Raw genomic sequence first — 19,167 nt, 5'->3', positions numbered from 1 at the left:
TAATACATTTCAATTTTTGGGAGTCGCGGACCCTCTGGCTGCGTCCCACGGACCCCCAAGAGTCCGCGTACCCCACATTGAGAACCACTGCATAGATCTTATCCGAATATTATACTGCAACGATACATTTAGTATTTTCTATTTTAAGTTATTATATGAAGTCTGGAAATGCTCTTTTCGAAATTATTGTGAAGGCGCCATTGGCCCTGCTTCTCTAAAACAAGCAACTATGCGTACATCTCCATCATAAAAGGAGATGTACGCATAATCATGAGACGTGCATTTAATTTAATAAGTGTGTGCCACAGCAAAAGCCAGGAAATCTAAACGCAACATAAACTGGTTTAAGTGATTTTAGTAACATAATTTAGATGTAATTAGACTGAGGACCTATGTATAACGAGTTATGTTTTATATATATATATATTTTTTTATGTTGCGTTTAGATTTTCTGGCTTTTATTGTAGCACACATTTATTAAATTAAATACACGTCTCATAATTATGCGTACATCTCCTTTTATAATGGTTCCTGAATTATAACGATTATTTTCAAAACGTTGTTACGGCAACGCAAAGACAAAAGATCATCAAATTATCATATTATAATCAATTTTTGATTCTATTTCTTTTTCGTACTTTCTTCTTCTTCTTCGAACTAGTTAGTGCATATTTTAAAATCATACATTGCCCCACATTTAAAATTACACTGAAAATACAAGATGCCGTTGCATGCCATGGTTCATATTTAAAAAATTCACTTCGCTTCTCATTCATGTAACAATTGTTGTCAGAGAGAAAAGTTGAAAATTAATTTCAGGAGTAGTAAAGTAAGAAAGACAGAGGGATAGAGAGAGAGAGAGAAAAAAAATAAGTAACGTTTGACGCATTGCTGCATTCAGAATAGTCACCCTTAAATTAAAATGGCAACAAGAATTGACTCAGCTAGAGGTCATAAGTGATCGATGTGCGTCGTTTTTTATCGATACAGTGGTTATATATTACATACAGTAATTACAATACCGTACGTAAGTCTACTTAACTTACATTTAATGTTTCTGAAGAACCCGCTTGTACATTAGATTACAATGTTCTTGTAAATCGCACTTAAAACTTATCCTGTATAGGCCTAAGGGAAAATAAAAATATGTATGACAAACAGTTACATATGAATGAGCTTTTGTAAAACATTGACTTCACATATTGCTTGTTTATCGCCAGTGCTAAGACAAAATGTAATAAGATTCAATAGGTACCGCGTTCGGATTTTTGACGTGCGGATTATTGACGTCCTACTGCATTTTGAGGCACGGCTATTGTTATGGTATCTTAAGATTTAATATCTTATGATTTAGCTATCTCGTATGATTAAAATGGATAAGCAATTTAAAGATACATTCATTAATATGAACATACACACAAGGAAGATACATTCATGAATCTTGAGAATGAACTAATATTTATAATTTATGTTACTTAGTGTTCCTGAATCTTCAAGCATGAATATTAAGAACGTGTCAATGCCAGGGGCGGATCCAGGACCGACTTCTGGGGGGGGGGGACGGTGGGTTGTCATACTGCTACTTTTAAGGACTCCAAACTTTGGCATGAGTTTTATTTATATATATAAAATAAGAAATTTTCGTCTTCTGGAGGAGCGATCACCCCGATCTTTCCCCCTGGATCCGCTCCTGGTCAATGCAATATCTAATATTAAGTTATATGTATATAAAATATTAGGTAATATGTACACTCATGTCCAAAATTATTGTCGCATGTCTATAAATATGTTGTTGCAGGAATATAATTTAATAACGAATTCGCCGGGTATTTCTTACAATGTCAGTATGTGTATAATCGGCAAAGACATGTATATGGCAAATTTCATGCCGAAAGAGCAGCAAGTAAGAACAATAAAACGAAAATAAAATTTTATTGTCCATTTAGCAACATTTTGTTTTACTCGTTCTAACTTTCAATTTATAATTTATATTTATAATTTTTTTCCTATGAAATTTACCTCAAATATACATTTCTCGATTATACACATAGTATCAGTGTTAAAAGTACCTTGTAAAATCATTATCAAATTATATTCTTACAAGAAGACAGTTATAGATATGGGACAATCATTTTGGACATGAGTGTACCTAGGTATATTAAGTACATGCGTATATTAAGTTGTATGTATATTAAGTTTTAAGTTCTGTATCCATTCTTGCATTTTGTTTTAAGCAATGTAGAGAAGATGTAGAGATTCACTCTATAATGGAGATTTCTCATAAAGTTAGTTGTTAAAAATTAAAAAAAAAAAAAAAGAACTATCAAAATAAAGATTCCATTGCCGGTTATAACTATTCTAAGAAGGTACTGCATACACTAGGATAGATACTATTCATGTTAGTGAGCCAAATGACGTCACAGGGAGGAGTAGTTATCGTGAAAAAGGAGAAATAAAGGCTCATTGAATCCTAGTTTGAGTTCAGGAAACTGTGCCTATCCTGTTAGGAGATAAATGTAGCAAAGAATTTGAGAATAAGTTTCCTACAAGAAGACATAGTTAAATTGGGGAAGTAAGTACCTAACGTTTAAAGCAAAAGAGATACAGAAAGTTGCCGAGAGTGAAGATGGTTGAGGAGGAGGATCAGAAATAATATATCGAGCATTTAGTGCTTGTTATTGGAAGAAAGACGATGAAACGAGGTATTTGTGTCCAAATTATATATATATATATACATAAACTGAAGATCTCGTCACCTAAACCACACGTATACTCGGAGATGTAGTTTGTATCCGATAACATATGCAGCTTGCGGAAAGTGATGATTTTCAATTCACTCCGGAAATTTTTGATTGAGTGGGGCCAGTGTCGTTCTCAGGACAATTTCAATTGAAGAACACCCGTACTTTATGTACTAATCTAAATCATCATCATAGGTAGGCTATGCTGCCATTATTGGCAGGTCACTTGCTGCAACTTAGAAACTTCCATGCCCCACGGTATTCCGCTAACATCTTCTTTTTCCCGTACGATTTCTTTGTTTTGATAGTTCATTAATTGCTACAAGGCTATGTGACATTGTGACATGCCCTTCGCCCTCTACGTCTCTTTCTTCCCAAAATACCTTCTAGCACGCCCTTCATGATACAATGCTACAACACAATGTCACAACAAATTTTTCTTCCTCTTCTTAATAATATCTAAAACATTTCTTTCCAACTATTTCTAACTCCCTCTCATTTGTTATCCGCTCGACCCAACTAACTCTTTACACTTTTCTCCGAACCCACATTTCAAAAATTTCCAGTCATTTTTCATCAGTTATCCGTAATGTCCATGTCTCCGACCCATACAACACAATACTTCACACGAAGCATGTTATAGGTCTTTTTTTCTCAACTCTTTATTCAAGGTCCTACTTCCTCCTAAAAGTTTCTTTCGCCATTCCTATTCTTGTTTTTATTTCGTGTTTGCACTTCTTATCATTACTAATATCATAAACTAGTGAACTGTTCTATTCGTTCCAATCACCATGACTTGAGTCTTTCTAACATTTATTTTCGTCCTATATTCTTCATTAAATAGATAACAATAAACGTATCGTTGCGATATTAAATCCCTATATAAATGATAAACACTTCTGACCAGAGTATATACACTTGTTTATTAAAAACTAAATTACAAAGTAATGGTTTCGACAACTTAACGTTTTCTTCATCAGACACTAACTCACTTCATCAGATATCAGAGTTAAGTTGTCGAAACCGTTACACTGTAATTTAGTTTTTAATAAACAAGTGTGTATATACTCTGGTCAGAAGTGTTTATTATTTATTTAGTTGAGTTCCTGAGTCGTGATGGATAGAGTTGCATTAAATCCCTGTGTGATAATTCATGCTATTTTAACTTGTACCATTTTCAAATTATGTGATCATGTTTTTTTTTTTTTTTTTTTTTTTTTTTTTATCGTTCCTTAGATAGGCTACTTGGGTGACCTACTTAAGTATCTTCTTGGCTGGTGATTTGGGTGCTTTTGGATGCAACTTGATGTTAACTATAGACGAACCTTTTGAAGACCGAAATAAATAACTCTCGTCTTTTCATTGGAAAACTACGAAAAACAAAATATAGGTAGCTTTAGTAGCAGAAGTACCGGTACTTCAAGAGAAAAGGACGGAACATTATTGCGTTCGTCAAGAAACAATAAATTCCCTAAATTCACCATTCTCAGTACTATAACATTTGGAGATTAATGGCCATTACTGATTCTAAAAGCATTTCAATATACCAATAACATTGACCATTCTCAGCTATTTAATGATAAATACAAATTTTCGAAAATGATTATTTTTGGATGAGTGTTGGGAGTGCCTTTAATTTAAAACTTCCATTTTCTAGGAAATTTTCTGCTCTTTCAAACTGACCGAGTTTATGGTAGCTTTACCGCAATTCAGATGAATGAGGAACATATGTCTGTTGATGAAGAAGACAACTACAACAATCCTATGAAGACAAAATCATTATTAATTATGTCTGTAATTAATGTCTAATTCAACTGACCTATACAATACGTATTCCTACAATACCGATGGTTAGAAAAGTAATAATATTTACAGCAATATTAATTATCTAACCAGTTTACATCCCACTCACTAGATGACTTTCTAAGTAGAATCTAAAAATTTAATATTACTTTTTTTTTAGATGTAAGTACTATTCGTAACTTTTCCGTATATTGGAACTTTCTTCCGTAAGTATGAATTTACAAATGCCGAATTTACATAACTTGGTGAATGCCAGTAGTTCATATGGTCAACCTGTTCCTTACAGTTTATGTCAAAAGAAAACATTAAAACGAGTAAAATGGTACCATAATCAGGTGACGAGCTGCCAGTGCCAAGGATGCAACTCGGTTCGAAAATAAAACGCTGTGTTGTATTTGCTACAAATTATGCAAAGAAATTTCAATATTGTTCCTTAAGATGGATCACTAGGTATTCTTCGTGCTATGCTAAACACTGTTTGAATAGTGCCACGTTGCCAGGTAGTGTCGAGTGTTTACTGGTGCCAGATAATAAAGGAAGTAATCATGAAATTCTGCTTGGATCCTTACTGGAGAAATTTGTTTTTGACCCTTATCGCAATTCAGAGCTAAGTTCCGCTTCTCGAACTGCAACGCCTAGAATCCAGGAATTAAACGTACATATTTAGCAACAACTCATTATGGCGTTCTGTACAAGTTTCTTCTCAAAACCCATTTTCTTAAATGTAAATTAATAATTAGATAAAATGTGAAACATAACACGAAAGACGATCAAACTATATATCTATTTCGTAATAAGATCGCTACTTTAAAGTACTTTACAGATTCAAATAAACATTTCATAAAATTGAGCACTTCTAGTAAGATCTAACAGCAAATACCATCTTGTGTGCTCATTGTAAAACGAATCAAATATTTTATTTTATTTGTTACCTTTTTCGATATCAGAAGACAACCAAATGAATTAGTGTCTTGTGTTGTATCTGAAACATAACTTTATCTTATAGTACAATATTTATAATATGTAACGTTTCATTGCGCAGTAGTTAAGGAAATGAGCTACAATATGCACTGACTTCCGGGTGGTGATCCAACATTTTAATGATGTTCTTTAATATAGCCAATCTATCACAGCACATAAATATAGAATGTGCTGGAATCCTACACCTGCTGCTTCCATGTATACATGAAAATATCTAATTTGATCTTTTCCTGATATCATAAAGATTAAATTTTCTAAAATGCCAGGTGCGTCTTTCTTTGATTGTTAAATACAACTTTTGAGAGTCATGGATTTGTGTTCATGAGATTTTCCGATATTTCCATGATTCAGGTCCCAGATTTCAGATATGTTAATCAGTCCACAGCAACGTCATCAATGTGTCTCAATTTCAGAGCATAAACCTACCCAATGTGTGTTTCAATAAATCTCAGTGCAAGTGTCACGATACACACTTCTATCATGACAATAACGGATTGACGGGACATCTTTGTGGGCAATGGACCCTCTGTGTCTCAACGAGCGGACGATTGAGTTACAATAACAGAGAAGAAAACACAACAGACGCCTTGACGCAGACCTTCCGCAAGTCACTGTTCCGGCTGTCAGCAGAGAAACACATGTAGTATATAACACACTACGAAGATATCTCTAGATGTTTTCATGTGGTTACCAAGATCTGTGTGTGATGGGTAGACAAAGGATTTTTATGCAGATGCATAATTTTGTTTGCTTATATGCATCTCTGTTAAACTTCGTAGGGGATTCTAACAACAATAATACAGCTCAAATTTGAAGTTTCATAGTGCATATAAATGCATATTTCAAAGGTTACAGCATATATTAGTGCTTACGAGCATATGCAACATATTCAATAAGCTTTTATTTCAGATATATAGTTACATTATGGAATAAATCCTGTCTTACAACAGAACGGCTTTCTGCATGGAAGTATGGAACAATGCCTCGTTTATGGAGGATCATTAGTGTTAGCAACTGATCAGAAAATAGAAATACGATAATGTTAATGACATTGTAATCTCGTGTCTACATCAATTCAGAATCAAGAGACGCGAGGAATGCCGCTCAGTGAATGCCTAACTCTTGTTGATTTAGTTCGGCATGAGCTCTAGTAAGTTTCCGGTAAATTCGGGCGCTTTGTGCAAAGAAATTGACGGAAGTTATTGCCTCAAAACTCCAAGTACATATCAATTGAAACCATGGGAAAATACATTCAAGGGATAATTTTCAACTTGCCAGAAAATATAGATACTAAACATACTCCTTTATAAATATTATCCAGTAACATTTATTGATGTTAAGAGGTCATTTTCTGGCTACAAATATCACAAACTAACACAAAATAATAAAGAGAAGGATCTCGTGACATACTGTAATGTTAATTACGGGAAGAAGTAAATCCTTAAAAACGGATTTTTTTTTTTGTACGGTGGAATCGTGGAAAAGTGAGGCTTATATTATTTCGTGTAAAGCAGGGATGCAAATAACCACTCGCCCACTCGCCCGGGGCGAGTGGTTCATCGGCGTAGGCGAGTATTTAATATCATGCGTAAGGTAAGTAAACGATTTCTATTGTGAGATGTGGGCTAGTAGTTTTTTTCTTGGGCGAGTAAAATTTTGTTGTTTATTTGCATCCCTGGGGTAAAGTAAATTCACTCTAAAATACAAATATGACGAAAAACTACAGATTGTGTTCTCATATCATGTGTTTCATTTAATCTCGTGGTTTGTTTGTGTTTTAAACAGTTAGGAGTACATAGACTGTAACTGTCATAAAAAATACATTCTGTAGAGGAGTCCCTAGAAGGTAAAGTACATTTTCGATGTTATATTTCACCTACAAAACTTTGTCACAACTTAGCTGCAAATTTGAAAATGTTCTATTTTACTGCATTATTAGTGCATATTAAGTGCATATTTTAATACATTTAACAGCAGAGTTGCATGCATATTTCAAGAATTTTAAATACATAAAAATCTGATGTCTTGTGATGAGAGCGGAAGGTGGATAATTTGGTGAATGGTGAATGAGGAAATTACCGTTCATATCACGGATCGGGTGAAAATACAATGGGGAGAGGAAAGCGCACACTTCACTACGAATGTGATGTGTAGGTATAAAGTGAAAGTATGATAAAGCGTTACACATCACATAGATTAATTTAAATAAATCATAAGCACTTTAAAGAAATGGGGGTACCAAAGTCTCTGTATGAATTGATGATAGATTACTGTACCGATAGGAACATAACATACATAGCACCAAATAAAAACATAACTACATATAGTACAAAAGGATGCCCACAAGGATCGATATCTGGCCCTACATTGTGGGATATTGTAATAGATCCCTGTCTGAAATGTTTTAATCGACTTGAAGAAACAGAAGGAGTAGTTGGTTATGCTGATGACATAGCGATAGTGTTGTCGGCATCTTCAAGACACGAAGTAGAAAGAAAGAGAAACATAATACTAGAAAAGCTACAAAAATGGTGTTCAACAAATAATTTAACTCTTTCCGGAACAAAAGCAAAGTATACAATTTTTGGACAGAAAATTCAAAGAGGTCCTATTCTAAAGATATGCAACAAAAAGATAGACAAAGTTAAAGAGTTTAAGTACCTGGAAGTATGGATAGGTGAAAAATTAAATTACGGAAAACATATAGAGGAGATTGCGAATAAGAGCAAAAAAGTAGCACACAAATTACTAACAATAGCAAGAACGGACTACCAAATCCCTAAGAGTATATTGTAAATTTACAACAAAACAGTGATCATGCCAGTACTTAGCTATTGTGCCAGTGTCTGGTGCCACAGACTTTTTGTGAATATAAAAATAAGACAAACAATAAATCGGGCACAAAGAGGTGTACTTATAAGAACCCTAAATGTAATAAAAACCATGTCAACGGAGGCTATACAGGTACTGGCTCAGGAAGAACCAATACATTTCCAGGTACTAAGACAGGTCTATAAAATGTGGGCGAAATATAACGAAATTACAAAAATTTTAGAAATACTAGGACAAATTCCAAATAACGAAACAGAGTTAGATAAAATTATTGAAAGGAAATGGCAACGGGAATGGGAAAACTCAAGTAAAGGACAGAGACTAAAAGAATACATACCGACGATACAAATAAGGAAAGAGATGCCAAACCTAAATAAGGAGACCATGGAGACGCTTTCTGGCCATGGACCATTTAAGTCAAATTTATACAGGATCACAATAGAAGAAAATCAGACATGTATCTGCGGAATGGCCCAGACACCAGAACATGTAACATGGACTTTTGTACACTTTATAACTAAAGAAGATATAATAAATATCAGAGACGAACTCAAAACTGAAAAATGGGAAAATATCAGACAAGATAAAATAAAGCTACAGAAGTTCCAAGAATTGACAAAACACGTAGTGGGAAACATGTAGAATAGAAGAATTGAAAACAGAAGAAGGAGAGAACGGAACACAACCTAGTTTTAGAGAAAAATATAACATACAGAATTCTGTTTACAAATAAATAAATTTTATAAAATTCCTGGAATGAAAACCGAAATAGGAAGACGCTACTCTTGTTTTTTGTTTAGTGTTTAGTATTAGTGCTAGTGTCATATTGTTAATTGTGTGTCTTAAATGTGAATGTTTGGTGCGATCTCAAGGAATAAACAAAATAATAACATAAAAAGAAGTAATAAAAGACAGGAAAAACTCAGAAGAAAATTGTACAAACCAATATTTGTTTCGCACTGTGTCTCTTTTTGTTATATTGTTATTAATGTATATTCTTTTTAATTTACTTTCAGATGGCGGTAGAGGAAGCAGCCCAAAATAGTGCAATGAAAATTTTAATGAATGATAAACGATAAAAAAAAAGAAGATTTATCTTATATATATTTGTAATATTCTTGTACAGGTTTATCCGTGTTTTGTAAAAAAAAAAGAAAATAATAATAATAATAAATGAAAATAATAAAAAAATAAAAAAGATACATTAAAGGGCATGGTTTAAAGTATTAGATGCCATGTTAGAATATGCCTCACCTCAACCTGCTGAGGGATAATAGCTGAAAAAAAAGAGAGGTACACGAAAATAAAAGTAAAGAGAGAAAATAAAGGCAGAGGCAAAGTTGCGACTGTCCTATAATAAGTCCAAAAGTAATTGGCAACGGCAGGGGAATGTGGAGGCCTTAAAACAAAACAAAAAAAAAAAAAAAAAAAAAAAAAAACATCACATAGAGTATGACTCTTTCTTTGTAAGCTAAACACTATTACTGCTACCAATTATTTGGACATGTTCCAATAACGTAATTTACTACACCGCAATTAGAGCAAGAAATTCTGCTAAAACGTCATCACTAAAACCAAAGGTACCTGCAAGATATTCGACAGAAATTGTAGTGGCGTTTGCACACATCGCACGCATCCTCTAGATTACGTCGCGTAACGTATACGCCAAATATAAAATTTAACTAGCCCGTCATGATGACCATATGAAAAAGAAGATGATTTCACACATATCTCGTGATCTTATGGTATTGTATCAAGTTACAAAGTCGTAAACACACCACACTATGTTGTGCATATATTTTATCGTGTTGCATCAAATTCGGATCATCCTGTAGGTAAACGTGCGTACCGGAAGTCAATGGCAACATAGTCCTCTTTGAAGTTCTGGAAACAAATAAAAGTATCTTATTGATTTACGTATTATTTTCTCGCATTTGCGTCAAGTAGTTGCCCCTCCACTAATTGGTGAGGTGATACCACTCTTGTCCGTATATATTCTTTGAACAAATGCTAATTTTATACACCCAAGAAAAAATATACTGCTGTAATAAAGAAATAGGCACATTTAGACAATAGACTGCAGCAATCGAACAGAGAGAATTGAATACCAAAATCAAAAACTAGAAAGACGAAATAAGACATTTTTGTACCTCTCTTCCATTGACGGTCCAAGATAAATTGGCTGGAGGATAAGTATTTAGTGCCGTGCAATTGGCTCGAACGATTTCTCCAACGGCATACGACATCCTTTCCGTATGGATTATCGGTCCACGATCTGGAACATCTGAAAAAGAAAAGGAAAACTGAGAGATTAAAAAAAAATTAATTATTCATGAACACAAACATACATTAACAGCATAAGAAGAAAATTGCATATATATTGATTTGCTTGATTTTAAATGGTTATCCTCTGTCGACTTAATAAGATAGATGTAAATGCTCAATGACCCATGCCGGTAACGGAGTGGTTGAAAATGAAATGAAATGAGATATTTAAGTTTTACGTCCAACGGTTATGTCGGCTAGGCTAAAGGAGACGGTGATGATGAGAAATGAATGAAATGGTGGAAGGTAGGAGGACACAGGATAACCCACGAGAAAACCCACGCACACGTGTTTGTCCAGCACAGAGATCATTTGGCGCGAGCTGGGATCGAACCAAGGACCCCATGTACCAGAGGTGAACGCTTGGCCACTGAACCACTGCGAGCCTCAACGAAGTGGTCATCAGGTGGGGTGAACACAGAGCTTATCAGAACTTTCAAAACTTTCCGGCTGTAATTATTAGGATGACAATTGTTGACCTTATAAGATAGTAATATTATTGTGTCCGTCATCTCGGCCGTCACTCTGCACGATAACTCTTACAACGATATCCGAATGTTTCAATTCGTTTTTTGTTTCTTTGTTTATTTGCACTAGACAGAGAGATTACCTTGGACGAGTTCGATAATGGATTTCATTACACTAGTTAACAAATTTAAACTTTTTGTTTGTTACATGAGAAAAATCACCTGATCTTAAAGGAACTTTTTGCGCTGAATTTGAATATGCACTCGGTTTCTCTCCATCACGTACAGTTTTCCCGTAACAGAGGGATTTTCGGGAAATTCCCTCAAAAATTTCCCTCTTTCAAATATTTTATTCCCCTAGCTCCTGTCCCCTTACATATAGTAACATAGAAATTATACCTAAGTATATCTTGATTTATATTTAATAAACCCTAAAAGTTTCGTAAAAATCGCTTTGTTCTTTCTAGAGAAATAAATATATTTGTATGTATACTGTGTGCACTGTTTATTGCACCTGATAGTAATGCTTTCAGATCTCCTGAGTTGGGGTAAAAACGATTTGCTTTATTACTACAAACACAGACATAAAAATGAATATTTACAATAGTCAACAACACACTTGTATTGCTCTCTGTAAATTAGAAACGTGTATAAAAATAGAATGTACTTCCAACGTATATTTTTTTTTAAACGTACAGTATATGTATATCTTAATACATATATATACAATTCTCAAAGTTTTTTCGTTTTGTTCATGAAATGGTTATCAATATTTGTTATCAAATGTAACAGAATGACATTATGACTGATGACAAACATTATGAAGTGAAGGAATTGGAACCTAGAGTGAATTACGTACCTGGAGAATGCAACGTCAAATACGCTCCTTTGGTAGATCCTAATAAGATATTACTACCGCCACTTCATATCAAGTTAGGACTTATGAAAAACTTTGTCAAAGCCATGGACACATCTGGTGAAGGTTTCAAGTATTTGCGAGATAAGTTCCCTAACCTGAGTGATGCTAAGATTTCAGCGGGAGTGTTTATTGGTCCCCAAATTAGGAAATTAATGCTTGATGATAGCTTTGACAGCAAGTTAAACAGTGCTGAGCTAGTTGCCTGGACAGCATTTAAGTGTGTTGTGCGCAACTTTATGGGCAATAACAAAGCTGAGAGTTACACAGAAATCGTACAGGACATGATACAGAAATACAAAGAGTTGGGTTGTAGGATGTCTTTAAAAATCCACTTTTGGCACTCCCACCTCAGCTTCTTTCCTGCTAACCTAGGTGCTCTCAGCGACGAACAGGGGGAAAGATTCCACCAAGATATAATGGCAATGGAGAAAAGGTACCAGGGACGATGGGATCGTTCAATGATGGGGGACTATTGTTGGGGTCTTGTTAGGGAATGCAACATTTCTTACGAAAGAAGAAAGTAGTGTACGTTTTTGTAACCCAATGGAAGTTTCATATATTGTGATAGTTTTGATTGTCTTTTCATGACCTTTTGGTACATTTGTATTATTGTTTATTGTAAATTGTCACACTTGTAAATTATATTGTATTATATTTTATATATGTGTTTGTGGTAATAAAGCAAAACGTTTTACCTCAACTTAAGAGATCTGAAAGCATTACTATAAGGTGCAATAAACACTACACACAGTATACATACAAACATATTTATTTCTCTAGAAAGAATAAAGCGATTATTACGAAACTTGGAGGGTTTGTTAAATATGAATCAAAGTATACTTAGGTATAATTTCTATGTTAGTATATGCAAGGGGACAAGATCTTGGGGTGTAAAATAAACGAGAAGGGAAATTTTGAGGGATTTTCCCGAGTACGTGAATAGTACGTGATGGAGAAAAACCGAGTGCATATTCGAATTCAGCGCAAAAAGTTCCTTTAAGAACAGGTATTTCCGTTTATGTAACAAAACCTTTGTTAACTAGTGTTAGTTAAAATTTTCGTGGGAAACGATGACTATTCATATCAAGGATCCCATACATGGATATATTTGTTGCAGTTAGATTCTTAGGTTAAAGAGTAAAATGTTTTCTTGAGATTAAAACCTCACATACTTGAGATATAGGAGGGTATATAAAGCCTAAAGTATTATTATTGCTTAAACTGATGCCAAACAGATGGGACTATTTAATTAAACCTCGAAAATGTACTGGTGACAACGTCGATTATAGAGTGCCATTAAAACGGAATATTAAGATTGCTTTGCTTCGGTGTCACCCCAAACGTAAGATTTTTAGTTAAATCTCACATAGTTTGCCTATGAGAGAGTATAAAATACATACTGCTTCAACCAGACGTGCGCAATAATTTTTGCTTTTTTAGTTGGGAGGGGTCAAGTTTTTTTCTGTAGGAACCAGTATGTGTATGTAGTATTAGACTTGTGTTATAGTACACCCGGAAAGACGATAAGCAATTGAAAATTACTAACACCTATATTCTTATATAATCTGAAGAGAACTAGAAAATTTTATATGGAAAGGAAAGTATAAAATCAGATCTTAGGCTAAATTAGTCATTTCTCTGTTAAACAAGGATAGTTATGTTAAGAATGTGTATAGATGTTAGTGCAATTATGTAGTCTTTGGAGGATACCGATTCGGTGGACCCCCGTGGTTACGCCCTTGGCTTCAACTACCATCGTAGATTAATTCAGAAAGAAGAATTATGTGTATCTTTAAATACATTTTTATTTGAGATAGCCTATAAATTTACTACATGACATAGAATAATCAATACTTGCATTATCTCTATTTAAGACATCGTATTGCCGTGCAATTCTCACAAGTGGTGAGTGTTGATGCAATATCGTATTATTATTATTATTATTATTATTATTATTATTATTATTATTATTATTATTATTATTATTATTATTATTATTATTGCATAAATGAATGTTGTAAGGGTTTTCTGCTATGATATCTTCGACTATTGATATTGTCTTTCAGTATACCCTGAATTCTAAATCATAAGAACATTCAATACTGCAGTGTTATCGTCTACTAAAATCAACTCCCCTCTTCGAATTTTAAACTATCGTGTAATTGATACAGTATTAAAACAAAAATTTATTTATAACGGATATGAGGAAAAGGTCTTGATATTTTTTTAAAGATGGGAACTCATATTTTCTATGGTGTGTTACTTCTTATATAGAAGTGAACCGTAAATGAATTCGCTAAATTACAAAGTGTAATGATCCGCTGAACCTTGAGACAAACAATGTAGTCCCTTAATTTTGACCGTCACAAGTTCTTGATAGTTAAAATAGCCTATGTTGTAATAGGAGAACCAGAGAAAAAGATTTATTTAACCCTTACGTGTGTAAGGAAAGGAACACCTTTAATGCGGTGATAGGGTATTCGGTACCCGTAATTAATTTGTATAGAAATAATTCGTTTTATCGCTAATTTTTGGAGTTTTATAATACTAATCTGTAGCTAGACATGTTTTACAAGGCCTTAGGTTACAGGAAGGCTTTTTGTTAATATGGGATGGGGTCACGTGGTTAGCTTAGGAACTCTTTTCATTGCTGTATTTAGTTTTCTTAAATGAGGAATTATGCTACTCATTTAGATTTCAAATTCACGTCACGTTGCAAATTGAGTATCGTGTTCATTTTTAACTTCTACAAGGAATCGAAAACCGGGCCTCCAATATCCGTATTTGGAAGAAAACAACTTCAACTTGTTTGACGAATTACCCTGTTACATAGCTTTTTTCATATAAAAGCACTTTTACTGCAAAAACTTAACAATGTTTGTTACATACAATATAAAAAAATATAACAACGAACATATACGTACACTATAATCAAATAATTTGTTTCCAATCATGTAGAAATGAAGTATCTCGTACGCTACACATGTGAACATATATAGATATTACGGATCTGACATTACTGATGACAGTGTACAAAGACACGACTGTTTCACGCCCAGATTTTGCGATTGCCATCAGACGTGATTTTTTAGATGAGAAGTTTGTTATTTTTATTTACTTCGGGGAACTGTTAGTGTACTAAAATGCATTATGGATTGTGCAACTTCGACTTCAAGCCATTGTCCTCCTGATAGAACGCGTCCTAAGAGATATACGACCACTCAAATTCAGAAAATTTTGGATGAATATTTTAGTGACGAATATAGATTTTTTTGCATTAGACAGTGAAGACGAATACATTACGAATTTAGTTGAGTGTGATCCGGAATGTCCCGATGTTGAATCAATTGCTGATGTAGATTTTGAAGAGGATATAGACGAATCAGACAGTGAAGAAGTGGAATCTCCTCAAGAACTTGTAGCCAAAGATAAAACTATTTGGTATCTGGATCCTTTGCAACAAACAGAAACAATTCGTATAAATATTATTCGTCACCAAGGTGGTGCTGCTAATTTCAGAAAGTTTTATAGTGCTCAAGAAAGTTTCAAAAGCATTTTGTCTCTCGAAATGTGTGATATTATATTGGGAGAAACTAATAGAAAAGGTCAAAACGAAACTGATAACTTCAACCTAAAACTCACAACTAAGTATCTAGATTCAATCAAACGACGTAAACTGAAAATATTCAAGCAATTCACTGAACAACAACTGGACGCGTTTCTCGGTACTCTTACTTTGTTGTTGTGTACACAAATCTAATACGGAGCATCTTTCAGAACTCTGGAAATCTACTCAATTTAAACTGATATTAGCTAAAGTAGCTCACGATCGGTTGAAGTTATTGCTATGCTTCATACGTTTTGATAATTATCGTTTTCGCCTAGAGTGTTTAGACTCTGATAAAGCTGCTGCGATTCGTGATATTTGGACTGTGCTAAATGCTAAATTACAAAAAGGATACAAACCACATGAGTGCATTACTGTAGACGAGCAATTATTTGGTTATCGTGGCGCACACGTTTCACTCAATATATATCGTCAAATCCAGTAAAATACGGCATAAAAATATTTTTGGTTTGTGATACAAGCAATTCTTACTCTCTACAAGGAAAAATATGTCTGATTATATTCCAATAAAGGCACCTACAAAAGGAATGACAAGTGTGGATGGATTTCTTCACTACAACTATAACTAAACTTCTTTCTTAAGTCAAAAGGAAACATTATTTTTAAAATCTAAATCATATATTTACTAGGTTTAATGCCGATAGAAATTTGCGAAGAGAAAAATATAAGAAAATTGTTTATTTGAGCGTTTATGAGTCCCCAATCTCTTTTGATTCATCACCAAGTACTGTACGTGATGAGTGATTCTACGAAACGTATGTCTGTGCATTAAGTTGGCGAATGGCAGTTATTAAATCACTTATTATATTACGAGAGAATGTTATTTAGCATTTCATGCATGATTTATGTATACTTTCCAATATTTTTCGTTGTTTATATGAATCATATCATGGTTCTCCTAACGCTTATTAAACACGAATGTAAATGTGCTACTAAGCTATCTTATTAGCTCTTGCCTGACTTTTCTAGCGTTTGAGGATTGAATTTTACAGATATTGATTCGAAATTTTGATCCGGCCAGCAAGAGAATTCAAGCAGAGGAATATTTGTGAAATATATCTACGTTGTTATAATACATATACTGAATTTTATAATCACAGTTCCATATGATTTAATGCACTAATAAATGGGTACTACGAAAAAGCATGGTAGTTAGGTGGTCAAATATAATGCTATGTTGCTGATAAATTACTTAACGATTTTCGTCGTATGAATGGTTACTTATTGAAGGCAAATGTGTAATTTCTGTTTATGTGGTATGAGAAATGTAGTTCATGCAGAAAGTAGGTGAACTGATATTAGTGTACGGGTAATGTGTAATATTTATCGGAATGTTTCCGATTGGTTGCTTCTAAATTGGAAGAAAGCAGAGTATATATACATATTCGACTATTATTCTCCTTGTATGTATTTTCATATGAAAAAAGACCAGGAGTTATGATATGCGTTGCTTGATACATTATACTGGTGTATACCTACATGCCTACATTCATTAGCTCTCTTAAATTTCTCAAAGTGTCGTTTGATTACTATAATTAAATGTTATGAATCCACAATAGTAAAGGTTTCTACACCCCACTGGTAACTATATACGTACATGGAACTAAAAGCCAAAGTCCTTCTGTAAGGATTATAACCATGTGTTTAGTAATACTTAATCATTGTTTCATGTGAGTATTTGTATACAATTATCAAATTCAACACAAATCGACTGAAAGGTCATACGTATCATGACTAATGACTTAAGGTGTACCAATATTAAATTAAAGATAATTATAGCTGTTAAGGAGGTTCGTTTACCAAAAGCTCCTTTATACATTTACTCTGCTTGTCCGTGAGACACAAAATCTTAAGAATTACTTTATGGATAACCATCAATTTTGGCCAGGAGGGATGCACACGAGACGAGACGAGACAAGACAAGACAGAATATTCCTGATAAAATTTGAGTCGAGACAGCTCTTTCAATAGAAAAATAAACATTTTTCGAGTCGAGACATCACTTTTACAGCACATTTTCGAGACGAGATAGCCTCAAATCTTCTCTCGTGCTCATCCCAAGCCAGGGTATAGAATGTCAACGAGATCGAGTTCGTTCATGGATGTGAATCATCCTGTTTATATCAAGATATGGATATCAAAAATTGGTTCCCCAGGTGTTCCTATCGGAGTAATTATGGATGTGATTTTGCTTGTAGAGTAGCCGAAGTGATGCTGAGGTTAATATAGCAGGTTAATATAACGCAGGTTAATATAATGCTCAGGATACAAATATTAATATATGTTTGTAGAATACAACGCTACAACGAAATTTGCCTTGTGCTTGAGTGGTAGAGAACCCCATGTGCAAGACGTAGGCGGATCGACCACGAACCGTGGTGGTTTGCCGTCGAAAATTTGGCTCGCGGATGCTGGCTAATGCGGTGGTTCGTGCGACGTTACGAAATTGTGCCGCCATGGCGATAATAAGGCAGCATCCGCCGTTTCTCCTAGTCTGAAACGTTAGTGTCCCCCTTAAATAGGCATGTGGTCTCTATATAACTGCACTGAGAAAAAAATGTAGGTGGCGTACTTAAAAAGATAGGTTACATGCGTAATTCCTGTAGTTTTTGGACTTAACGTACAGCAGACGTATAACTGAAAACGCATGTTTTATAATACTTTCCGTACAAGTGTTCCATCTATACGTACTTTCCGTATAAAACAATGTAGGCGGTCAGGATCTCACATACAAATGGATATATATATAACATAGCTGACGAAGGTAATTGGAACATGGAATATCAGGAGTCTTTATAGGGCAGGCGCGTTAAAATCCGTAACGAGTGAGTTAGAGAAATACAGGATGGACGTAGTAGGAGTTCAGGAAGTTAGGTGGGAAGGAAATGGATCTGAGAATTCCGGAAATTTTACGTTCTTTTACGGGGAAGGAAACAAAAATCACTAGTTAGGAACAGGGTTTTTCGTTCATAAACGAATATTACCAGCAATTAAACAGGTTGAATTTGTCACTGACAGACTTTCTTTTATTACTCTTACGGGACGGTGGTGTGATATTATTGTTTTAAATGTACATGCCCCAACTGAAGATAAGGATGACGATATAAAAGACAGTTTTTACGAAGAAGTGGAACGGATATTTGACCAACTCCCGCGATACCATATGAAAATTCTATTAGGGGATTTCAATGCGAAGGTAGGACGAGAGGATATTTTCAAACCGATTATAGGGAACGAAAGTCTGCATAAGGAACGTAATAACAACGGTGTTAGACTCGTAAATTTTGCAACATCCAAAAACCTAATCGTGAAGAGTACAAAATTCCCACATCGCGACATTCATAAATACACTTGGACATCACCAGACGGGAAAACATATAATCAAATTGATCACGTTTTAGTAGATAGAAGAAGGCAATCTAGCATAATTGATGTCCGGTCGTTTAGAGGGGCTGATTGCGACATCGACCA

The 19,167-nt window shown here is 34.3% G+C and overlaps 1 protein-coding gene across 2 annotated transcripts in view; it reads right to left on the bottom strand.

Moving 5' to 3' along the window:
* The window catches only part of LOC145662478 (uncharacterized), an 846,748-nt gene that overhangs the window by 77,171 nt on the left and 750,410 nt on the right, over positions 1-19,167 (bottom strand). For both annotated transcript variants that reach the window (XM_081728085.1, XM_081728084.1), the window contains exon 5: positions 10,508-10,641. In XM_081728085.1, the coding sequence (XP_081584211.1) occupies positions 10,508-10,641 (134 nt within the window). The remainder of the gene's footprint in view (positions 1-10,507; positions 10,642-19,167) is intronic.

The sequence above is a fragment of the Thermobia domestica genome, chromosome 10 (assembly GCF_964235325.1).
Source record: "Thermobia domestica chromosome 10, izTheDome1.hap1.1, whole genome shotgun sequence".
NCBI classification, from domain to species: Eukaryota; Metazoa; Arthropoda; class Insecta; order Zygentoma; family Lepismatidae; genus Thermobia; species Thermobia domestica.
Note: the sequence above shows the minus strand (reverse complement) of the source record. Positions and strands in the feature narration are given on the sequence as shown.